General features: G+C 48.3%; 10 protein-coding genes across 10 annotated transcripts; 5 read left to right on the forward strand and 5 right to left on the reverse strand.

The window, feature by feature from the left end:
- Positions 1-16: 16 nt before the first annotated feature.
- Positions 17-2,193, reverse strand: Asppvi_004313 (putative transporter; the record flags this gene model as incomplete). The annotated part of the gene is made up of 6 exons (XM_043300268.1): positions 17-398; positions 459-625; positions 677-725; positions 805-964; positions 1,019-1,968; positions 2,030-2,193. 6 exons carry the CDS (start codon positions 2,191-2,193, stop codon positions 17-19), a joined length of 1,872 nt encoding a protein of 623 aa, XP_043156203.1.
- Positions 2,194-3,272: 1,079 nt separating this feature from the next.
- Positions 3,273-5,028, forward strand: Asppvi_004314 (translation termination factor eRF1; the record flags this gene model as incomplete). Its single annotated transcript, XM_043300269.1, has 5 exons — positions 3,273-3,393; positions 3,450-3,499; positions 3,560-4,688; positions 4,771-4,920; positions 4,988-5,028. 5 exons carry the CDS (start codon positions 3,273-3,275, stop codon positions 5,026-5,028), a joined length of 1,491 nt encoding a protein of 496 aa, XP_043156204.1.
- Positions 5,029-5,374: 346 nt separating this feature from the next.
- Positions 5,375-6,371, reverse strand: Asppvi_004315 (prephenate dehydratase PHA2; the record flags this gene model as incomplete). The annotated part of the gene is made up of 2 exons (XM_043300270.1): positions 5,375-6,262; positions 6,318-6,371. 2 exons carry the CDS (start codon positions 6,369-6,371, stop codon positions 5,375-5,377), a joined length of 942 nt encoding a protein of 313 aa, XP_043156205.1.
- A 2,328-nt stretch (positions 6,372-8,699) lies between these two features.
- Positions 8,700-10,049, forward strand: Asppvi_004316 (uncharacterized protein; the record flags this gene model as incomplete). Its single annotated transcript, XM_043300271.1, has 5 exons — positions 8,700-8,734; positions 8,796-8,974; positions 9,025-9,122; positions 9,542-9,584; positions 9,634-10,049. The coding sequence occupies 5 exons, from the start codon at positions 8,700-8,702 to the stop codon at positions 10,047-10,049; spliced, it is 771 nt and encodes a 256-aa protein (XP_043156206.1).
- Positions 10,050-10,615: 566 nt separating this feature from the next.
- Positions 10,616-12,360, forward strand: cbf5 (pseudouridine synthase CBF5; the record flags this gene model as incomplete). Its single annotated transcript, XM_043300272.1, has 5 exons — positions 10,616-10,727; positions 10,818-10,974; positions 11,040-11,671; positions 11,731-11,957; positions 12,025-12,360. 5 exons carry the CDS (start codon positions 10,616-10,618, stop codon positions 12,358-12,360), a joined length of 1,464 nt encoding a protein of 487 aa, XP_043156207.1.
- A 650-nt stretch (positions 12,361-13,010) lies between these two features.
- Asppvi_004318 (FYV10 family protein) lies at positions 13,011-14,436 on the forward strand (the record flags this gene model as incomplete). Its single annotated transcript, XM_043300273.1, has 4 exons — positions 13,011-13,064; positions 13,129-13,668; positions 13,738-13,932; positions 14,005-14,436. The coding sequence occupies 4 exons, from the start codon at positions 13,011-13,013 to the stop codon at positions 14,434-14,436; spliced, it is 1,221 nt and encodes a 406-aa protein (XP_043156208.1).
- Positions 14,437-14,553: 117 nt separating this feature from the next.
- Asppvi_004319 (25S rRNA (uracil2634-N3)-methyltransferase) lies at positions 14,554-16,215 on the reverse strand (the record flags this gene model as incomplete). The annotated part of the gene is made up of 2 exons (XM_043300274.1): positions 14,554-15,578; positions 15,966-16,215. 2 exons carry the CDS (start codon positions 16,213-16,215, stop codon positions 14,554-14,556), a joined length of 1,275 nt encoding a protein of 424 aa, XP_043156209.1.
- Positions 16,216-17,079: 864 nt separating this feature from the next.
- On the reverse strand, positions 17,080-18,436 carry gmtA (GDP-mannose transporter; the record flags this gene model as incomplete). The annotated part of the gene is made up of 4 exons (XM_043300275.1): positions 17,080-17,522; positions 17,597-17,968; positions 18,038-18,125; positions 18,191-18,436. The coding sequence occupies 4 exons, from the start codon at positions 18,434-18,436 to the stop codon at positions 17,080-17,082; spliced, it is 1,149 nt and encodes a 382-aa protein (XP_043156210.1).
- Positions 18,437-19,343: 907 nt separating this feature from the next.
- Positions 19,344-20,075, forward strand: Asppvi_004321 (thioredoxin domain-containing protein; the record flags this gene model as incomplete). The annotated part of the gene is made up of 1 exon (XM_043300276.1): positions 19,344-20,075. The coding sequence occupies one exon, from the start codon at positions 19,344-19,346 to the stop codon at positions 20,073-20,075; it is 732 nt and encodes a 243-aa protein (XP_043156211.1).
- Positions 20,076-20,834: 759 nt separating this feature from the next.
- On the reverse strand, positions 20,835-22,556 carry Asppvi_004322 (SMI1/KNR4 family protein; the record flags this gene model as incomplete). Its single annotated transcript, XM_043300277.1, has 2 exons — positions 20,835-22,416; positions 22,546-22,556. The coding sequence occupies 2 exons, from the start codon at positions 22,554-22,556 to the stop codon at positions 20,835-20,837; spliced, it is 1,593 nt and encodes a 530-aa protein (XP_043156212.1).
- Between the last annotated feature and the right edge of the window lie 1,411 nt (positions 22,557-23,967).

Raw genomic sequence — 23,967 nt, forward strand, 5'->3', positions numbered from 1 at the left:
GGCTATTAGAACGGGCTCAATTCGCAAAAATCATGCCTTCTGGCAAGAAAGCCCAGGCAGTTCCAATGATCGCCATGACGGATGACGTGATAAGGAGAAACCAGTCCAGTATGCGTTCACCCATCCCGATCTCCTTACCAAAAATTTTCAGGTAGAATGCGAGAGGCAGTATGATGCAAATTGTGAAACATAACGCGGATCCCATCAAGGCCATGATTTTGTCGAAGGATGGGAATACGATAGCCATCACAACAATTACAACCACCACAAAGATGCGTATGGTGACTTGGAGTGATCGGCGAAGTGTTTCTGTCAGCCCTTCATGACGATCAGACATCGTGTTGTGGCGCGGTTCGAGTCCACAAAGAACTTCAACAGTGGCGACTAGAGGCCGGCAGCTAAATTTCATCAGTTCCTTGTCTTGGGGCGCCGAGAAGCTAGCCATGAGGTTCACTCACTTCAAGGGCACTTTGGTGATAGGAATGATTGCAATCAGTACTATCACACAGATGGACAGGGCCTGGGGATATTCAGTCGTCAACAGCACGTTGGCTGTGATTTCATCTAAGACACCATCGCCGAACATCAACCATCCCACGATAGCCATTGCGCAATCCAATGAATACTGATGATTATGTTAGCGCTCGACACGCCGGCGGCGTGCGGCAATACATACTGTGAATATATATGTCGCCCAAAGGCTCTTGCCGTACTTATGGGGATGCCTCATGTCACGATAGATACACGGGAAGCACGAGTGTGCTCCCCAAGGGGCTGAATTGAGAATAAGTCAAGTCAGCGTACGAGATTCGGACAAAGGAACTGGTAGACTCACACATAATAAGACCAAAACTGAGCGGAAGAGTAGCCCAGTTGTCAGGGAACATTGTGGTTCTGGCCGGTTGACGAAGGGAGCCCGGGCTATCTGGTTTGACCAAGCCGTCAATGAATATGATGCTGACAACTGTAGATATTTAGTCCATCGTGCGAGCACCATTCAGAGGCAGGAATAACACACTGGAAGTACAAGACAGGATGCCTAGTATACTCGTGACACTTAGTAGCCGCAAGGGAACGAAGTTGAGCGGCATAAGCATAAACCCGCAAATTATTTTCCATTCAAGGATGCTCAGACCGGGTATCAGAGCATTAAGACTGTCGGCGAAAAGCACAACTAGGGCGACGCAAGCCCCTACCAGCTCCAGACAGAACAAAAGACTCGTCACAATCCGTGCATGGTGCCCAAAGCTGATGTAGGCTACATCTGCATATGTCACAAGGCTTCGGTCAACGTCTAAGCATTTAGCCAGGATCTTGGCAGTGTATGAAGTCGTCACAGCAGCGAAGAGGAGGAACGATAACCCCAGGAGCCACCCAGCGTATTTCATTGCCAGGGGCAACGACAACAGACCGACTCCAATCAAGACATTGACGGAATTGAAAACCGTCTGCGGCACAGTAGATTGGCCAACAATGACACTCTCTCGTGTTCCATCATCGTGCTGAATTTGTTTGATAAGGAGAGGCTCACCATCGGGAACTACAGTTGCGTTGCGATGTGCCACTTGTTCCCTGTGAAATTGTATTGCGTTTCTTCGAGTCGCTTCACTGACCCTGGATGAGATCGTACCGTAAGATGTCCCCAGGCTCCTGTCCAATGATGAGCTAAGGATGGCGGTATTTGGAAACCCCATTTTTGAGTGATCAGTATTACCTCCGTCTCCTTCCTCGTCACCATGCAGCAACGGCCGTGTATAATCAGCCTCCTGCCTGGCTGATAAAGAGCTTCGCGATGCAAGATCCTCATTCCATCCCGAAGTCCATTCTTCATCCGGTCTAGCTGCCGCGAACGAGGAACGTCGAGGGAGAACTTCGGGGAAACAAGCGGCTCGTTGCCATGAGCGAGCAAAATGATCAATGCTGTTGGGGCCGCCCGCAAATCTGAAGCGCGCAGAGAACGAAGACGACCTAGACAAAGACGTTAATTGGGAAACGTTCTATGAGCGAAATTGATCATGATATGGGTCACCTTTGTCTCTGCAAATTGTAGTCATTGATCGGACGGCCATCGTAGCTCGTTGAGCTGGCTTGGCTGTAGACATCGGAATCAAAAATCCTCCCTTCATATGACTGCTGGTCATTGCCGCACAAGTCTCCGTGGTTCTCCGCGGTCGACAATGGTTGCTCCTGCATTGCTCCTTTTTGCTTTCTCTTTTCTACTGTATCCCGTCGGGCAGAGTTTCTCCCACAAAATATTGGTGGTGGACCGTCGAGGAAGTTGTAGATACGGATAGAACCGAATCAACAAGGTATTAGCCGTCTTGGTCGTCCTGACTATAGATGTGCAAATCGTGGATTGCTGACAGCTTGAAGATTGTATCGAATGTACCGACAAGGGCATATATATAACGAGGAGACAGCAACATTAGACGAATATGCATTGTAGTGGTCTAGATAAAAGCTACTCCGTAGAGCAGGCTTGGTGAAGTGGGGTCTACTATCAGTAAGTACCTTACTTATGCTGGCAGATAAGGAGCCACCGCATAGCATGACCTAAAAATTAATCATCATAGAATCAGATAATACAATGGACAGGGACTGGAATTGAATATTGATAAAAGACAGCAAAGCATGAAAACGAGGGTGAAAACCAGAAGATCACAGGGATTGATCATGGAGAATCCTTAACAGAGCGAATCTTGAGCTCTGGTATTATGGAATTCAAAGAGCAACAAAGAATTATCAGAGCCACAAGAACAATTACTCGAGGAAAATCCAGTCCCCTAAACCACCCGTCCTCAAAAGGCCTTTTGTGCATACCTACATATTTTTGCTTTCATGAAGTGCTCCGTACATCAACATAGATAATATCATTAATGCACATTATTGGTACAACGCGCTCGCAGTGCCTCAAAGGTTTGGCTTATGTCATCCAGGAAAAACAGGCGACCGACCCATTCGTCGTATTATTATTGTCGGTTCCCTGCCACCCCACGGTGCCTGATGAAATTTGCTCCAACACCCCGCTGGACCTGGACGGCAAATTGACCAGCTTTAAGGTATGTGACTTGATTGCTCCTCTCAGTCTCTTTTTACTTTTTTTTTTTTCTTGTCTCGTCTGATTACGAATTCGTCCTTAAAAAAATTAAGAGGCGAATTCCTTCCTGCTTCTCTACTTTCTAACGCTAATAATAATCTTTGCCAGCATCAGACTGTCAAATTGTGAACCCTAGTTCTGCCTCTGGTCGCCAATTACCGTCGCCTCGCCCAACATGAGCGCGGCTCAGCCGAACGAAGCTGAGAAGAACATCGAAATATGGAAGGTGAAGAAGCTTATCAAGCGCCTTGAGGCCGCTAGGGGAAATGGAACCTCGATGATTTCTCTTATCATTCGTGAGGCTCTTCACATCCGCCCTTTTGCTCGATGCGTCGCTAACGTGAATCCTCAGCCCCCAAAGATCAAGTCTCACGAGCGGCAAAGATGTTAGCTGAAGAATTTGTATGTCGAATTCCATGGGGTCCATATTTATGTCTAACTGCCCGCTGACGGATGTGGTAGGGTACCGCTTCCAACATTAAATCTCGCGTCAACCGCCTCTCCGTCCTTTCAGCCATCACTTCTACGCAGCAACGTCTTAAGCTGTACAACAAGGTTCCTCCAAATGGCCTGGTGATCTACTGTGGTGAAATCATCACGTCAGAAGGGAAAGAACGAAAGATCAACATTGACTTCGAGCCATTCAAGCCTATCAATACCTCGCTCTATCTTTGTGACAACAAGTTCCATACAGAAGCTTTGAGTGAGCTCCTTGAGTCGGATCAGAAGTTTGGCTTCATTGTCATGGATGGAAACGGCGCCCTCTTCGGCACACTGAGCGGAAATACCCGAGAAGTCATTCAGAAGCTAAGCGTTGATTTGCCCAAGAAACACGGTCGTGGTGGTCAGTCCGCGTTGCGTTTCGCCCGTCTACGTGAGGAAAAACGTCATAACTATGTGCGCAAGATTGCCGAACTGGCTGTCCAAAACTTCATCACGAACGACAAAGTGAACGTTGCGGGCCTGATTTTAGCAGGTTCTGCTGATTTCAAGAATGACCTCAACCAGTCAGATATGTTCGATCAGCGTTTGCAAGCGAAGGTCATCAAAGTCGTGGATGTCTCTTACGGCGGAGAAAATGGTTTCAACCAAGCCATTGAACTCTCCTCGGAGACTTTGAGCAATGTCAAGTTTGTCCAGGAGAAGAAGCTGATTGGCCAGTACTTCCAGGAAATCAGTCAAGATACTGGAAAGGTCTGCTATGGTATTGATGACACTTTGAAGGCGTTGGAACTCGGTGCCGCGGAAACTCTCATCGTTTACGAGAACCTCGACGTGACTCGATATGTTCTCAAGACGTCAACTGGCTCCGAAGTCATCGTCCATGCCACCAAAGCTCAAGAAGAGAACCGAGCGTTGTTCACCGATAAAGAGACTGGCACTGAGATGGAAGTTGTTGAGCAAACTTCCTTCCTCGAGTGGCTTGCGGAGAATTACAAAGATTTTGGTGCTACGCTGGAGTTTGTTTCAGATAAATCCAGTGAAGGAAACCAGTTTGTGAAGGGGTTTGGTGGGATTGGAGCACTCTTGCGGTACAAGGTCAACTTCGAACAGCTTGCCGATCTTGATGACGAAGATGAATTTTACGACGGTACGTCTTGAACCCTGAAGAAAACTATCACGCATGCTAACACAGGGCATCTGTGCAGATTGACGGTTCAGCGGCCTCGCAGAGAGCGAGGATGAACGGCCAGAAGTTCCCAATATGGATCTTTTGACGGCTCGCCCTGTTGTTCGTGAAGGCGGCTTTCATGGTGAACCCGTGGGTACCTTGGCATGTACCGCCCTGTGGTCTGGACAAAACTCTATAAAGCTGCTCAGAGGTTTGTCTATAATCCATTTCCGACATACACTTTGGTCCAGGAATCGGGTCTGACAACCGCGCATCAGGGCCATCCAAGCTCCGTAAAATGGTCACTGAGGCTACCTAGTTTTCTCTAGGTCGGCTGGAAGTGTACTTTGTTGAAGAATGGTGGATCTGTTGTGCAGAACCCAGCCGTTCACAAAACATGGTCGAGCTTAAGAACTAAGCTGGCGAGATTGAGATTGTTCTTTTCTGGCACAGTTTACTGGGTCGAAATTCCTTCCATTTACGCTCGTTATTTCTGCGTTCTCTATGTGACCAACGGCAACTAGCAAGCACCTCGGTATTTGCCAGACTGGCTCTGTTCGCGATGAAACACGAATGTCTTCCTCTTAAGAAAGTTGCTGTTCCGTATATAGAAAATCATATCTGTGCTTTCCAGGGATGTCAGATGAGATAGCATGTACCATGTATCAAACGCTGCTAGTTGAAAGCTGGTCTTTCCAAGTGCCAAGATGCCTGCAGCCCTCAGTAACCTGCCGCATCTTATCCAGAATCGTAGTAACCCTCTGGCTATTCTGGTCCGTCGGAAATTGTTGGCATTCGACAAAGAACACATATTGCCAAGCCCTTCTCTGACTCGGTCGCGTGTTGATGCTGGTAAGATTCATACCAAAGTCCTTGAATATCAACAGAGCGTCTGCCAACGCCCCTGGAAAATCCTGACGGATTCTGAACGAGATCAGAGTCTTTTCCGCAGACGGTGTGAGCTGGGGTTTCAATTCGACCGAGGGTGCCTTCACAGCGTCAAATGGAAGCCGGGCTGTACGCTCTGACTTTGTGTTCCTCAGAACGAGGAATCGCGTTGTATTGTCGGCCTTGTCCTCGATATTTTCCGAGAGTACGTCTAGGCTGTGGTAGTCAGCAGCGAATCGGCTAGCTATGGCACCACTGTGTTCTTCTGTCTCAAGTGAGACCATCTCAGCAGCTTTTGAGGTTGAAGAAACGTCCTGCCTTTCGATGCCTTTTAAGAATTTCGCCAGGAAATTCTCACATTGACCCCATGCCTGGGGATGTGTATAGAGCTTTGTTATTGACCTTATATCCGGTTGCGACAGGCCCTTTCGAACCAGCAGGCAGTGGTGAACTGTCAAATAATGCTCTCCGCATACATTCACATCTTTGTAGAGCCCATATTGATCTGCTAAAAGATCAAGATTCTGGACAACTGATCCGTTGGTCGAATTCTCGACAGGGATGATGGCATAGTCTGCTTCGCCCTGCTGAACTGCGGCGAAAGCATCCGCAAACGATAGGCGGGGTGACAACTCAGCCAAAGGTCCAAAGCACTCAACGGCAGCCTGTATCTCCACATTAATGGTGTTCAAAGTTTATGATGAGCTCACCGTTCCTGACCTGATGGGAAAAGGATGCTGCAGGGCCAAGAAAAGCCACTCTGATCGGCTCCATGAAACCCTGAGACTAGGTGGTCTCCTCCTTAGACTCTCTGGAACAGTTAAGGAGGGGTTTTCCAACTTTGTCAGTCAAGCCCCCGCACTGCGGGAACTGTTTTTGAGCTCCGGCATTTCTGACGTGGGAGTTAACTCCTAGCTGTGGACGAGTCCGTCAGAACAAACAAAACAAACAGAAGCTGCACGGTCGCTGCAAAGGGCTCCAGTCATCTATGCTTACTGTTGGACTGCTCACATGAATCTGGCATGACTAGATGAAAGCAAATACAACCGGCCTCCCATTCCCATTGGGACGGCTATACACAAGCACCAAAATGCAAACTTACTCCACATTCTCTGGAAGCTTGCGCCAGGGATTGATAGCACGACGACTTCCCTTTATATATGACTATCTTCATCCCCAACCGTCTCATCTCTTGAACCTGACTTTGATGGATATCATTCCACACCTGCAGCACACAGGTTACAAGCATACGACCCTCCCCTCAATTAAGCGACCGCCACCCCTGATGCCAGGGCATCATTTAGTCTACTTTCCTCCTCAAGTCACTCTATCTCAAATACTCCCTGACGGTACTGATACTTTGCATTTCCCGGGACAGCCATTTATCAGGCGTCTTTGGGCTGGTGGAAGGGTCAGATTCCCATTGATGTACAGTCCTTCCCTTGATGGCAGTCGGGCTGTCTGCATTGAAACAATTCGGGACGTAATAGTCAAAGGCCAACAAGGGGAGGAAAAGCTTTTGGTCGATATAGAGAGACGTATTGGTACGGTCAAGGAAGACGAGGCGGAGGAGAGTATCAGAGGACGTTTATGGAGTGACGACGCAAATGAAGACAGGGAGTCATCAGTTATCGAAAATAGAAGTCTAGTTTTTATGCGCCAAAAGACCACACAGCAAATCGAAACAGATAAAAGGGACTTTGAAAAGGTTCGCAGGAAAATTCTGGGTAACTGAGACCAAACCAAGTTTCGCTTTCGAGGACGTACTGACTGTCATTTCTTTGACTAAAGCTCCGTCAGACGCCGAATTTCGCCATAAGATCAAACCGACCAAGGATTTATTATTTCGATTTTCAGCACTCACATTCAATGCACACTCCATTCACCTTGACACATCTTATACCCGGAACGTTGAAGGCTACCCAACCCTCCTTGTTCACGGCCCACTGACTCTCACATTGCTCCTCACGGTTTTGCAGAGCTACTTAGGGGAGTCTAACCGCGCAATCAGTGAGATAGAATATAGAAATCTGTGTCCTTTATACGTTGACGAGGACTTAACCATCTGCGGTAAGCCCAGGTTCGACAAGGGAAGCGGAGCTTGGGATGTTTGGATCGAAGGAAACAATGGTGGTCTGGCTGTCAGAGGCACTGTGAAGACAAACAAGTGTGAAATTTCGCGGTGATAGAATTGACAATTAACAATGACCACATTGTGCTTGTATCCCTAATGGCAATGAAAGTGAAGCTTGTAAACTTCCGGTGCAATAACGGAACTAAGTACCATGCGAGCTACCAATGGACCGCTCTTCGACGAGAGCTTCTATCATTTGATCCAAAACTTGAAACTTACCGAATGTCCTCGCCCCCATTCACTAGCACGGTTCGTGATGAGCATTCGATGCGAAGTCATTAGCCTCGAAATATTGGGTTTGTATACTGACCTTGTCGCTCGTGCGTTAGTGCTTAGAGAGAAAAACAAAGAGAAAGAAAGACTATGTTCGTGTCAAGAATATAGACGAAGAAAGGGTTGGTCCCTACCAGGCCATATTGACTTAAATTCACTCACAGGCGTCTTAGACAAACTACAGTTTGGGATTAAATAGCTGGGGCACTGCTCATCAAGCACAGCTCTTTATTCCGTCTGACGAAGCCCTGCTGAAAGCATCAACCACGACGTTTAGGGTACTAGTCCTATGTAAAGAGAGACAGAAGGTAGAAAAGCTAATATTTTGTCTGATGATCATGGAGTTCTGCTCTGTACGTGAGGTCATGGTAAGGGTGCTGTAAGTCATGGATTTGCACGTGACCATACGAGGTACAGCCGCTGTTGTTGGAGGCTTGGAGCTGATTTTTACTCGCTCTCAAGGTACTAATAAAGTGGGTCAGTTTGTCTAACGGAACGGAAAAACATTATCAAGCAGGAGCTAGTTGCACACATTTTATTCCTCGGGAGAAAAATCTCCTCCTCTTACCTTTTGATACACCTTCTCAATGACATTAAGTTGCAATTTTTTGCCGCCATTGTGTGATATGTAAACTGTGATTCTTCTAACAACGCAGTCAGGCAGTGGGAGCCAATTTACAGCCCTACTCACTAGCATGGATCGTTTCTGGTCTGCTCCTCCTGTCACGAGGTACACCTCTGCCGCCTTGAAGTCATTATGTTGAGGGATCTTGTCTAACTTTGGATGACAGGACGCTTACTGCTTTGACATTTGCTCAATCAGCTCTGGTTTATGGTGGCCTGCTGAGCGGCTATTATGTTGTGTTTATTCCGCGGCTGATTTTCAGGCTTCCGCCTCAGTTATGGAGATTGTTTTCACCTTTCCTTCTGACAGGATCGGGTCTTTCCTTCATATTCGATCTTTACTTTAGTACGACTTCATGTCGGACTGGTCCTTAGCCCACGCTAACCTGCCATTAGTGTATACCTATGGCAGCGCACTTGAGACAAGCTCACCCCGTTTCAGTTCACCTGGTGACTTCTTCACCTACGTTTTATTCGTAGCCTTTGTTATCATGGTAAGTCTAGAGGACAAGCATCGGATGGGTCATCATCCAATGAAAAGACCACACTTTCTCAACTTTTCCTCGTCTCTGCAAACCTTCTCTTTGAACCTAGCATAGTCACCTCGCGTTATCTGCCCGCCCAGTCTCAACTAGCTGAAGCGGTTCCTGGAAGCGAGGAAGATCACCCCTACATCCCATACAGCGCCTCTCTCATTGATCCTATAGGGCTGTATGCGTTGTGGGTATGGTGGGAAGACCACTGAGATAGCCAGCGTGATTAAATAGTATCACGTTGGTGGTTATGGTGCCCTACATTCCATATACTCTTCTATTTGTAATGTCAATCATGAATTGTTATACTTTCCTGAACCTGTTCCAATTTCTACCTTTGAAGTAGCCTTGATCGAGTGCACAATGCTGATGAATCGAAGGTCACCGCAGGTTACTTCTTAAGTGGCGTAATCTTCACCTCGGGTGAGCCTAACCTGGCGAATCGTGTTTCACCCATGCTAACTCGTGACAGCTCTGATCCTAGCATTCGTGTATACCTTTGCACAGGACAATCGGGGGAAAAGAGCAACCTTTATTATCATCCAGATACCCATCGAATACTTACCCTGGGCGATGCTCGTGCTCACTCTGGTCATGGCCGGGTGGCCCGCTGCATTGAGCGAGGGCATGGGAATCATCGCTGCCCACTTGTATGATTTCCTCACACGTCTTTACCCGACCTTTGGTGGAGGAAGAAACTACCTCACCACACCGGCTTTTGTAAGGAGATTTTTCGCCGCCTACGCCCCTAGAGGCGAATACCGGACCTATGGAACAGCCTATCGGCCAGCGAGCCAAAACCCCCCTTCCTCATCAAGTGGCTGGGCTTCATCCTTTCAGGGCTCATGGGGTGGAAGAGGGCCGGGGCGGAGACTTGGCGGTAGCTAATTTGCCAGGAAACAGATCTTAGAGTCCGAGGCTCTACTGTTTTCTTTCTTCTTTTTCTTTGGCGATGCTGTCGATACTGCATAATACTGTGGCAGGCAGCTTCCTTATTTTAACAAGTATCACCTCCGCTTCATCCTTGAGATCGAGAAGTGTCGTTTCATTCATAAGCCAGTACATCATGACGTTCACAACACAGAAAAGTTATAAAATGTAGACGCAGGACCCCGGCAGTCTCTTGTATAAGCGAGAGTAGTCTTTGACGGTGTTAGCTATCCGTGCACCGCACTGCACCGCACCGCAGAGACTTACGCAAAAGATAGGTACAAAATATGATGAATATGGATTACTTTCACAGAAAGTCACGGGACTATCAGCCAGATTCTGAGCTTCCCGACGCTAACCTCTTTGGTAGTTAAATCTTTTGCCGCACTTCAAAATTTCCCAAAGTTTCTTTTCTCACTAGCGCCAGAGCAAAACCTTGGTGGAGTCAGTGCAATTTTTCCTGCGCTTCTCACCAAAACGCGCCCTCACCTGGTGACATTGAACTCTTGAAGCCAAGTTTCAAGATGGCAGTTTCAGTGGCTAAGGAAGAGATGGACTACACCATCAAGCCTGAGGCTGGTGCCTCCAACATCTCCACGGAAGAGTGGCCCTTGCTGCTAAAGAATTATGACAAGCGTACGTGAATACTTGATCAAATTCATGACCCTTCGCTGCAGGCTGGTAGGGTTATGTTGTGTAAAGTAACTTGAACTGATTTTATCCTAGTCATGGTGAGAACCGGCCATTTCACACCAATTCCCGCTGGTTGCTCGCCTCTCAAGCGTGACCTGAAGTCCTACATCAGTTCAGGTGTGATCAACCTCGACAAGCCTTCCAATCCATCTAGTCACGAGGTTGTCGCTTGGATGAAGAGAATCTTGAGGTAAATTGTAACCTTTCTGCGCTGATATTCGAAACCAGATGCTAAGACCATGGCGTGTTTTGCAGGGCGGAGAAGACTGGTCACAGTGGAACTCTTGACCCTAAGGTCACTGGTTGCTTGATCGTCTGTATTGACCGTGCCACCCGCTTGGTAAAGTCCCAACAAGGTGCCGGAAAAGAGTACGTCTGCGTCATTCGTCTCCATGACAAGATTCCCGGTGGTGAGGCGCAGTTCAAGAGAGCCCTTGAGACCTTGACTGGCGCTCTCTTCCAGCGTCCTCCTCTGATCTCTGCTGTCAAGCGTCAGCTTCGTATCAGAACCATCCACGAAAGCAAACTCTACGAGTTCGACAACGATAGACACCTTGGCGTGTTCTGGGTCAGCTGCGAGGCTGGAACTTATATTCGAACTCTTTGCGTTCACTTGGGTCTTTTGCTTGGTGTCGGTGCTCACATGCAGGAACTTCGGCGTGTACGAAGTGGAGCTATGGACGAGAACAATGGCCTCGTGACTCTTCATGACGTCCTAGATGCGCAGTGGATGTACGATAACCAGCGGGACGAGTCTTACCTGCGCAGGGTCATCCGACCTCTCGAGTCTCTTCTCACAACCTACAAGCGTATTGTCGTTAAAGACAGCGCCGTCAATGCTGTGTGCTATGGCGCAAAGCTCATGATTCCTGGTCTCCTGCGCTTTGGTAAGTTCTGTTTACTCTTGGCGATGCCAATTTCCACCTGGTTGCTGACCGAGGTCCAGAGGCTGGCATTGATGTCAACGAAGAAGTTGTTCTCATGACTACAAAGGGTGAAGCCATCGCCATCGGTATCGCTCAAATGTCTACTGTTGAACTTTCGACCTGCGACCATGGAGTCGTAGCTAAGGTCAAACGTTGCATCATGGAGCGTGATCTCTACCCTCGCAGATGGGGTCTGGGCCCTGTAGCTCTGGAGAAGAAAAAGCTCAAGTCAGCTGGAAAACTGGACGTAAGTTGCTGGATTTTGCCTTCCAACATAGGTTCTTGTGGTTTTTGTACGCTGACGAGTCCTCAAGAAATATGGCCGAGCAAATGAGGAAACCCCCGCCAAATGGAAGACCGAATACAAGGATTACAGCGCCCCCGAAGAAGCTTCCGCTCAGGCAGCACCTGAATCGACAGCCAAAGAAGACGTGGCTGCTGCTCCGACTACCGAACAGAACGAGGCGCCATCTTCACCCCAGTCCAAGATGGATGTCGATGAAACCAAGGAAGAGAAGAAACGCAAGAGGCATGAGGGCGAAACACCAGAGGAACGTGCCGAGCGCAAGCGCAAGAAGAAGGAGAAGAAGGAAAAGAAGGAGCGGAGGAAATCCAAGCAGGAGAAGGAGGACAGTGATGACAGCGACTAGACAATATTACTGGGACCTTATTACCTTGCTCGGATACCGGGCTTCCATGGTTGGAAGACTTCGTTGCTGCTGTGTATTTGCTTCCCGAACTGTCATACGGGCACGCTGTCTGTACCTTATTTTGTTTCTTATTTATCGGAGTCTTGGGTTGAAAAGGGAACCAATGTTAATCTTTCTTGTCTCATTTACAACGACTGCTCTCATGTCAGCAACATAGAAAGAGACTTCACTGGATCTCTCGTTCGTATGACTATTCGGAAATTGTAACATGGTTCAACCGACGTGACTATCCAGGCAGCGGCTATGATTGAGGTATTCCTGGATTACCAGTGTACCGCTATCACAAACTTGTATCACTTATCTCCTCTTACTGGCGTTCGACAAATGCGTTTATCTAGGTTGATTGTTGGAAGGGCCTTTCAGTGTCGTGACTCGTGACCTTCTCCGCACCAAATCCGACAAGCCGATTATTTCCCCGCCGCCCGTCCCACCTGCTACATAGATGCCATCCTATATGCTGCGTCGCAACGTCTTTCTCTCTCTCTGTTATCTCACCCCAAATCATCGGCATATTCTCTATCCACACGACCTGCCTCCTTTCGTGAAAGAAGTATCGAATACCACCAGGTGCAGGCCATCCGGACATCTTCATGGCTGCAGAGCTCACGTCAACGAAGCTCAATGCGGAGAATCATCTGCTCCTGGTAATTCCCACCACTGTCCCTGCCTATACCGCTGTACTGATGTCGGCATCTTGTGGTCGTATAGGATCAGCCTCTTCTACGATTACCTCACGAGCTTGCGCGGAGAAACTTCAAATCTGTTCAGCGACTTGTCGAGAGGGAAAGGGAATATGTCATTCCCGCACTCGAAGAGGCCGCCAATGTCTCCCTGTCGAATGGTCACACCCCGGATCAAACTCTCGCGGCTCTCGACTCTATGTTGGCTCGCATGCAAAACCTGAAACGGAAAATGGAAAGTATCCAGCAAGAGGAGAAGAAAATCCAAAACCAGTCACGAAAACGTATACAGCACCTGGAGCATCTGCACCAAATTCCTAGCTTGGCGGATGTCAAATATGACCAGTGGTCCAGGATCAGGCTGGATAGACTGGTGGTTGATCACATGCTGCGTTCAGGTTACACTGAGAGTGCTCAGCAGTTGGCCCAGGAGAAGGGAATTGAAGACCTAGTTGATCTGGATGTCTTTGTTCAGTGCCAAAGGATTGCTCAGAGCTTGCGCCGTGGGGAAACAAAGGACGCTTTGCAGTGGTGTAATGAGAACAAAGCGGCGTTGAAGAAGAGCCAGGTATGTGGAGTACACATGAACATAGCCGTATCTCGAATCCAGTCTCATTCACTAACAAACTAGACACAGTTCAATCTGGAGTTTGAGTTACGCCTGCAGCAGTATATCGAAATGATCAGGACAGGGGATAGAGGGAAGCTCATGGACGCTATGGCACATGCTAAACGATATCTTACTCCGTATACCGAAACGCAATCAAAAGAAATCCATCGAGCAGCAGGACTACTCGCCTTCCCTCAGGACACTAAGGCTGAACCGTACAAGGTACACCCGCCTAATCTTCGTCTTCAAATCAGCCCGTTGTGCCTAAAAAATATCCAGCTAACGGGTTTTTAGTCGATGTACTCATTCGACCGGTGGAATCACCTGTCTGACCTCTTCATCCGCACTCATCATGAACTCCTATCGTTGCCTTCAAACCCATTATTACATATTGCATTGTCTGCTGGCTTATCAGCCCTCAAGACTCCATCCTGCCATTCGGCATATACCTCCTCGAGCTCCAACTCTTTATCTACCGCGACATCCGTATGTCCCATATGCTCGACTGAGCTGAATGAACTTGCGCGTAATATGCCGTACGCCCATCATGCTAAGAGCTATGTTGAAAGTGACCCGATTGTCTTGCCAAATGGTAGAATTTACGGTCAGCAGCGGTTACTAGAAATGAGCAAGAAACTTGGCTGTGTCGAAACAGGCAAGGTGAAAGATCCCACCACCGGCGAGATCTTCGACGAGAGTGAGATGAAAAAGGTTTACATTATGTAGTTGTGGAGGTATCCAGGATGTCGAGGTTGCCGCATGTTTTCATATTCTCTCCTGATTTGTGTATTATTATCAGAAGGCACTGGAGAGGCGAAGAATGAGAACAAAATTCTCAACAGCCTAGTCGCTATCGTCACTATCGGACGAGTCCCTTGACCTTTTCTTATTCTTTCCCTTCTTGTCCAACCTAGCAGCCTGTGGATTCTTCGGCGGGGCAACTTGATCTTCTTGCCTGACCTCAAAGACATACATTCTCGCCTCACGGTCTTCTCCCCTCCACCCCCCTCTTCCCCCATGCTTTCCTTCGATCTCGCCGACGGTTCGAGCGTGGGAGTATCCCTGGTAAGAGCTCCACGGAAATCTAAAACTCGTGACCACCCGCAAACCAGCGTGCCGTGCAAGATCCTTGATATTCCATAGGGTGTAAGGCTCGCCTTCAAACATGGTCACTAAAATTTGTCCTGGGTCGGTCCTGTATCTGACTCGCCGTCCATGGGCGGGAATATCCTGATCATCCTGCTCGCCCGAGTCTGACTCACTGTCTTCACTTGAGCTCCAGGTGCCATCCCCCTCGCCTTCATCATCGCCGTTCAAGTCTTGCGGACGGGCCGACAACAGTGGCACGCATGCCTTGAAAAAGGCGACAAGTAATTCCTGGTTTGAGCGAACCTGTCGATTCACGTCCGTTGATAGGCCACCGACGTGTGGGAAGTTGAAACATATGATGTCCCAAGGACCGCCTGTAGTGGTTGCTGGCTCGATCTTCTGCCTGTTTTCCTGCCAAGCAGGACGTTTGCGCTCGCGACGTGAAAAGCCTCTGCGGACATCCTTCCCACCTCCGGCGGAAGATCCGAGTTTTCGCGCATCAACTGCGAAGAGTACGTTTGGACCGCAAGGCTTGCAGTCTTGCTTTTTTTCAGACTGCTCTTCGCCTTTCTTCTTTTCTTGCGTGCTTTCCTTCTCTGTCTCGGATCCATGAGGATCATTCTGTTTTTCCTTATTAGAGAACGAGCTAAGAAGATCCTCGACATGCTGTTTAGCTTGTGGATATTTGCTGTATAGCACCTCTTCTGAGTCGTAGCATGTGGCCAGGATATTCCTGCAACGGTGGTGCACTGCTAGAGAGCGAGCAAATGAGAAATCTCCTAGTAAACATTTCATCATCAGACTATTTGAAATCCAGAAACTCCGGTACCTGAAGCGCAAGACACCAGGGCTCAGCCGAGCCAGCATTTGTACACGAAAGGAAAAGCAACGAATAACTTCAGGTCGCGTCAATGTCAATACAGATCGCTAGTATGCCATAACTTTAACAAAGCCAACAGGATGAGTGGCCTCGCATATTAACACATGCGGAAACATCGACGCTCGCCTGACTCTGTAGGGACAAGCACATGAGACAGAGGGAAATAGGGAGAACACCACTGACTGAAGGGCTCTGGACGCTCCACGTATTCGAGAAAGAAAATCATCATATGAAGACGTAAATCTTGAAAAGCAGTAGCCAAGTATGAAGAAGAGGAAGCGCTCACCCTCACCGACAAGTAGGATACGATCTCTCCGTCCGAATGGGACAATAGGCCGTCGATGTTGGGCCGGATTCTTTTTCTTCTGCTCCGCTGTACCATAGGTGCTAATGCCACTCTTCTGGGTCTTGGATGTCGAAGATGGCGGCGAGGACGTAGATAATCTCGAAAACATGTGCATTTTCCGGGGTCCTCTGAAGCCAGGCCCATCACCGCGCTGGGGTCCTTTGGCTCGGGCTTTTTTCGATCTGGGCATGTCTCTAAGATATAAACCCGAGTCCTTCAAGTCCTGTCGTCTTCAGGATGGATCTAAACAAAGATAGAATTGAGAACTGGAACGGTTCTCTGACTAACTGGATAACTGGCCCCTCTAGCGACTACTTCCCCATTAAGGTAGGACTTATGCCCGCAAAAAAGGAAAGAAGAAATATTAGTTCCAACCCTGCGCGCGGGCCAATCCATTCCTCGAGACCAACGGATTTCTTGCATTAATTCATCAGGTACGAAACAGAGAATTAACTGACCTGCACATTTCGTAGGTTACAGTTTTGTTATATCCTAGATTGATGTCTATTCGTATTTTTAACTCCCTAGCAATTTCGACAAAGAACGGACCATGCAATCCAAACCCGCTCTATAACCATATTAAAAAGAAGTACAAGGGTTGTTATATACATCACACTGTAAAATAAAAGGAAAATCCACTGTCTTCAACATCTAATCTCTCTGCAGTCTCAACGTCGCGAAAAATGGCATGCATATGAGCAGGTACTATCAATTAAGACGGGGAGGGTGAAATGAAAGCCGTGACCAAAACTTCGTGATTTGGAACAAAAATCTCAACAGAAAGAGGAGACCTTCCCATCAAACCGAATACGATGAGGGCAAGGCGACGTACCTAGGAAGCACATCGATCCACAAAGGCCAAAAGCAACAACGAATTGACCGGAATGCGGACAACTACGTCTGAAGGGGAGTATAGGTACATATCACGTTGATGTTAGGGGCGAGACCGCACTCTTTTCGGGGAGCTGATTCGATCTGATAACAAGGGCGTCCGGCGTCCATGATAAGGCGCACGTCGACTGCTCGCTAAACCGTGCCTTCATGGTGGTGTGATTCAGGAGCGCAGAGAGTCTCTCATGCTCTGGCTGCTAGCACTGACGGGGGGGTTCGACATTGGCAGCACACCAGTCTTTGGCTTGGCACTTTGCTTGATCTTGGCAACGGCGTAAACAATTCCACTGACGAAACCGACAACAATGGCAGAAACGCTGGGGAAAGTGACGGGGGCATCGAAGAAGATCAAGCCGGACAGTGCGATGGGCAACTTGTTCAGAGCGCCGACCATGGAATAGGTTGTCGACGAGGTCACACGGACACACCAAGCGGAGGTATAGGAGATGAACACGGACGAGAGACCCGAGAGAATCATTGCAAATAAGATGCCGCTGCGATCGGCCGGGGGAAAATTGCGCGCGATGTTTGCCGACGACCAGTCCTCCATCAAGAAGGTGAGAACCAGAAGCACAGGGATTGACAGAAGATTGTTGTAGAACATGGCTAAATGAGGTAGAAGGTTAGGCGCGAGCTCCAAGGTTTTGTGGCACAGACATAAGAAGCAAGAAGGGACATACTGTCAAAATCCTTGAAGTTAGTCAGCTTGATTCGCTTGCGCATTCCCAGGACGTAGGACGAAGTGCAGAGACAGTTGATCAACATCCAGATATAACCAGCATTGAGAGTCGACACCTTGGCAGTAGCGTCTCCACTACTTTCAACTGCATGCTTGATATCGGCCCACGCGGCGATGATGGAACTGAGGACCATGAGTCCAAAGGAGAAGAGGGTCATGCCTGTCACCGAACCGCCAAACCAAAGCACCTCTCCGTAGGCGATCAAGATGATGGTCAGATTCTTGAAGATAGTGTACACAGGGATCGACAAATATTGCAGTGCCTTGGAGCCCGTGTAGATCATGCCAATCAGAAGCAGAGTGATGGGAAACCCTGGCGAGAAAGGAGACTTGTCAGATTGCTTTGCTTGACGATACCCACCGACGAAAATGGGATGCTTACACTTCTTGGCCTCATCCGAATTGAAGTCGCGATATGTAATCAGATTGCTAGTCTTGCATGTTTGAATCGCCACAATACAGACAATAGACTGGAGTGAAACGACGTGGTCAGCTCAAGCTTGGTGACATCTCCGGCAAAACCTGACCAACTTACCTGTACGCAAAGGAGGAAGAAATTGAGATTGAAATCCGTGCCGGAAAGGACATATTTGTTCATGACAGTCATCAAAATAGACGAACCGCAATAAGACAGCACAGGCAGGATGGGATTGTTGGCAAGCTGCGCAGCTGGAGGACCTCTGGGTTGAACAGCAGGGGGGGGCGCCTCGAAATTCTTATTGCCGTGATCTAACTTATCCATCTCGACGGTATACTCATTCGTTTTCTTGTCGTCCGCCATGGTGTGAGACTGAGAATCGATTCGAAGAGCGAGGGAACAAGAAGGAAATATCCAGACGAAATGGGAGGAACGAAGGGGAGAATGCTTCAGTGGCACAAACAATTGCCGATGAGTCGGATCCGTGAGGGAAAAAAGGTAAGATGGACACAAAATGAATGTGAAGAAGCAATGAATGATAAGACAATATATTATATAGGGAAAAAGAGCCTTGCTTCCTTGTTCACTTCCTTATGTTCCTCCTATATGAATGAGGTATGTAAGGAAAGGGGGGTTGGTGGGAAATAAGCAGAAGTTCTGATAAGATGAGAATGGTGCATGGAAGAATTATAGTTAATGAATCTTATGTTATTATTGAGACTACAGAGGTATCTGTTGCTATTTTTTACTATTATGAATTAATGAAGAAAACCTCTGCCTGACGATCCAGGCCGCCGCCCCGGAAGCGGCACCCAGGACAAGGTACCTTGGATACGTACAGGTAATGTACCTGATAATTACATACAACACGAATTACAGAGTGTCCAATACCTAAGATAGGTACCTTAACCATCATTGATATACAAAGACCTTAACCTTGGATAGAAGTACTGGAGCACTCTTGAGATTGCTGACAAGGTGCATGTTCCACCACTGATGGACGAGGTTAATTTCGATGATAGGGTTTAAGGTGAAGTTTTATGTTGAGATTTTTCTCTTATCTGGGCAGTAGAGCTCGACCTCCGTATTGATCGTTATGGTTTTATCTCCGCTGTGTCTTTTTAACTTTACAATGACAATTGTCTGCTTTTATCAACCCACCCCTTTGGGTTCCTAAGACCTTTCGAACTATGAATTCATCTGTCTCCTGAGCGTCTTCTTCTAGAACGTCATTTGACTAATAGGTTTAGAGAACAGACCTGCCAGCGCCATGAATCAGGATTCAGACCAGAAGCACCACCCCGCTCGAGATCTAGACGATGATAATGACGACGATTCCCTGCTCGAAGCCCTCGAGAACGAAGATGACTCTGTCTACCGTGCGCATCGCATCGAACAACTCAATGCCGAGTTTTCTGCCCTCAAAACCAACCGATCCTTTCTCCGCGGTCCAGCAACCACTCTCGTTGAAGAAGGCCTCTACCCTACTCTGGAAGACGATCAAGCCGTGCTAGACTTCTCAACGCGGACCCATCGTTGTGTCATCCATTTTGCCCATCCGGATTTCGCCCGCTGCGGGGTCATGGATGAGCATATCCGGGCGTTGGCAACACGGCACCATGAGGTGCGCTTCGCGCGCGTCGATGTGCGCAATACCCCCTTTGTGGTGGACAAACTGAGCATACGTGTCCTTCCTTGTGTAATTGGGTTCAAGGACGGAATTGGTGTCGAGCGTGTGGTGGGATTCGAAGGCCTTGGAGCCGGGGGGCGGGACGGGGCTGACAGCTTTAATATCGCGACTCTAGAAAAGCGCCTACTTTGGAAAGGGATTCTGGCGCAGACGAAGTTCAAAAATAGCGAGGATGATTCTGATATATCTGAGGGTGGCAGTGGCGACGAAGGGTCCAGCAGAAGACGGCCAGGTACTGGGCGACGGACTATTCGAAGCGGAAGTGGACGACACCATGGAGGCGATAATGACGATGACGACGACTGGGACTGAGATGGCAGTATTCGTCGTTAAGCTCTTTTCCGCAACGGCATGACCAAGTTGTCCTGTCTCACCCATGGAGAACAGCCATAGCTGTGGTTTGCAAACCATAGTCTGGTGTGCAAATGAGCAAATGATCATAAACATCTCAAGTGTCCAAGGCATCGTGCAATTAGACTAATACTGCCAACCATAAGCATGTTTGGGTGCCTTGTATAGTGAGACTCAAGGGGAAAATGAAAAAAATGGTGTCTTCCCCGCCCTCAGGCAATGAGAAGTCAGGGTTTTGCCATGTCAAACACATAATTGAAGACAGCAAGGCCGGAAAGGCCATTAAGAAGCATATGAAACTTCTTTCTTTTACGACCACGCGTGAAGAGAATTGCACTTAAGGAAAGAGTAGGAGGACACTCCAATCACGAGAGACAAGCGGAAGGTCAATTGGCTAATATTGAACCTAAACTGCATAATCATTGAGTGGTAAAGTTACAGGCAATGTGGCTCAAGGCAAATGAGAAACAAGACCATCTTCGGAAAAAGGAAATCGAATGCTCCATGAAAGTATGGAAATGCCGTATGAATAACAGAAATAACAAGGGAAATTTATACAAGTGGTTCAAACCAGTCACACCACGTCTACCTACTCGCTAGAGGAAGCTGTTATTCTTCAACAAGTAAAGTGCACGAGAGAAAGGAAATAGAAAGCAGCCGCGTAGAGTTGACACAATGGTGCTCGTAAGAGAAAGAAGGGAAAAGCTCAGGAAAGCAGGCTTAGATGGCTATGTTCTTCATTTCCCCCAAGACCTCAGCTTCCGAGACCGCGGTTGTCCCTTGGTTAGACTCACGTCTCTGCACCTTTTCTGGTTTGGGTGACTTCTGCTCGTCATTCTTGTCCGTGAGGTCCTGATTTTCCTTCCCAGAGATTTGGGGTGTAACAACCTCCATCAGATCATCGGTTTCAGGTTCCTTTCTATTTCCCTTGGAAGCATCCTCGGGCATCTCAACTTCAGCGCTTGTAATCACGGGACTCGTTGCTTCTTCTGTGACTCGAGCTAGAGGACTCGAAACGCCGAACTGCGTCTTAGGGCTCTGAGTAGAACCGCGGTTGGGAAACCGGTGAGGAGACCGGCCTCTTTCTTCACTAGGTGTTGGGCTTCCATACGGAGATTCTTTCCCGGGCCGGCTGTTCGTGTTGAGTCCCAGTCCATTTGGCGCCTTGCGTCGAGGGGCTCTTCTGCCATATTTCTGGTCTGTCCTCCAACGCAGAATCTCCAAATACGGCGGCTCAACATTCTGACCCTTAAATTCCAACAATTTAAGCTCATTCGTCTCCTCATCTACGTTGACTTTACCACTGCAAATATCATCCGCGACCACAGCAAGGAAAGCAGCCCAAGAGCGAGCGACAACGTATTTGCAGTCGTAGTCACGACCGAAAATGATGACCTGACCCCATTTCCCAGCGGGGCCAGGGGCCAAGTCTATGGCAATATTGTTTCCACCCCAATCACGAGCAAGAGGGATCCAGGCAGGGTGCGCGTATGCCTTCTGTACAGCGCCTGGAGGCTGTGAGTCCTGGCGGTCCAGAAGGTCCTGTCTCCAGAGAGGATTCGGGCCTTGCGGAGGAGGCGCCGCAGAGGAAGAGCTTGCTGTGGCTTTCGGCGGAGGATTCATCATGCTGGAGTTGCTCAGAAACTCTTCATTGACGGTTCTCCAGTTCTTCCATTCTTGAACGATTTCCTCGCAGTCTAGAAGCATACATCCGAAGATAACGCCTGTGGGGAGGCCAGGGCGCTCCTGACCGTCGTGGATCATGAGGGACTCCCGCACCTCCAACGGCAGGCTGCAATCCAATTCATGCTCCAACTCATTTATATCGTTTTGAGTGCACCCCTCGCAAAGATTATCGTGTAGCTCTTCGTAATTATTCTCTAGCCATCGCTCAATTTTCCGCCATGAATGGGCCACCGGGGGCGGAGGCGGAGCTCCGTCATGGAAGCTTTGCATCTGAATCTCCGGGACACTATCTGCGCCACGTTCAGTTGATCGCCGCTTCTGGGAAGAAAGCGACCTCAATCCGGGGGAATAGGGACGGTTAGGAGAACCAACTCCGGTAGGGGAACCAGTCCACCCGTTAGAGTTGGAACTTGTAGACCCTTTCGGTTGATCATCCTCAAATGTATCAGTCAGATCCGGTCGAGACTCAATGGCGCTCGTCGCAATAGATGTGAGGGGCTCATGGCGGCTTTGACTCAAAGGTACATGTCTTCCGGTCCGATACGGGGAGTCGTGGGACGCATGTCGATCATAGGAGGTCATCGTATGCCAAAAGGAGCGCCATGCTGAACCGAAGCTGCTCGAATAAGATCAGACAATTCGCTCACTCTCTTTGACTTCGGACGTATTATGTAGAAATGAGGAAGGGATATCTTCCTTTCTCGATTCCTGAGGGAATTTCAGAGAAGTGCGAAGTAGGACTTACGCGTTCGACATCTTGGGAACTTCCACAGCACTAAGACCAACCCGAGGCGAACAAAATCCAGAAAGTTTGGGATACTCAAGTGTACCGAATGTGGGTCATTTATTACTGACTGTTGGAGGTCAGATAGGAGAGAGGTGATTTGGGACGGAGATGACAGAGAAGAAAGGGCGAAACGACCAAGGACTTTTCCCCCCCTCGAGCAAGGGGAAGCGGAGGGGATGCGGTAGAAGGCGCTTGATCCTTTAACTTTCCTGATGAAATAGGGACGGATAGGATGGGAAGTATGGAGTGGTATGGGCTGTGTGGATGATAAGGAGAAGGGAATATCAACAAGAAGGAGGAACCAGAAGGAAGTATATGGATTCCAGGCKAAGAGAGGTGATGCTGATGATTAGTACGGAGTAGTCGATCGACCTTTATGGACTTGGACAATTGAAGACAAGCCAGAACGCAGAAAGCGGTAGGTATCCTTCACCCAGAAGCAGACGAACCCATGCGTGCGCCAACAGTTATTTTCAAAGCCCAATAACAGAGGTAGCGATTTTAACGATCTGAACAGGAGATATGTAGATATTATTATCGCTAGGAGATAGGCAACATCTAGTCTCCCAATCTCTCAGTAATTATGGTTGTGCGGAGAAACACCGCGGTGAGTACGTATCCATAAGTTTTCCTCCGCCGTTTTCAACACTTGTTCGTCTCTTGGATCATTTGTATGTCTACTTTTTCTGCTCTTTAATCCCTCTTTGGGACCCAGGTTTAGCGCGTTCATGTGTGCGTATTTGGACTGCGGATATTTGGACGAGCCGATCATCCATGATTCGATCATTCATTCGCCTTCAGCCCCTGGGACTTGTGGAAACTCTCATTTCCTGTTAGGTAGAGTTGACTGACCCATATACATAACTAATGGTTAACTACTAATATAGGGAGTAGAATGATAGGTTCATAGAGAATTTAAAGGTTGGTTAGTTACGCACTATGCACAGGACTGACACAAATAATCTAGATAATCCGTATGCCACTGGCAACAAACAGCCGAAAACGTCGACTGACGCCATTCTGGATGGACCTGCATTCTCCTACTCCCAACGCCTTCCGCTAATAGAACAGTTAGATCAACACTCTCAATTGCGGCGATAAATATCGGGATCTTGTGGTTATTTACGCCGGCTGGAGATGGCGTAGGAAATAGGACGTGAACTGTCAAGAGTTTAAGACCCGCATCTCTTGATCCATTGTAGTCTAACCTAAGTTACAGAGAACCGTTTCTTAAGCCGGTGGCGTTTTAGCGAAATAATCATCGACAGGCAATTTTAAATGTGAAGAGATTTTGCTATCTATGCAGCAGATAGACGCTCATCACTTGTTCACTTCATCCTTGCCTCTCTATGATCCCTGGCGGCTGACTCGGACACTTGA

This window comes from Aspergillus pseudoviridinutans (assembly GCF_018340605.1).
Source record: "Aspergillus pseudoviridinutans IFM 55266 DNA, scaffold_3, whole genome shotgun sequence".
Classification (NCBI taxonomy): Eukaryota; Fungi; Ascomycota; class Eurotiomycetes; order Eurotiales; family Aspergillaceae; genus Aspergillus; species Aspergillus pseudoviridinutans.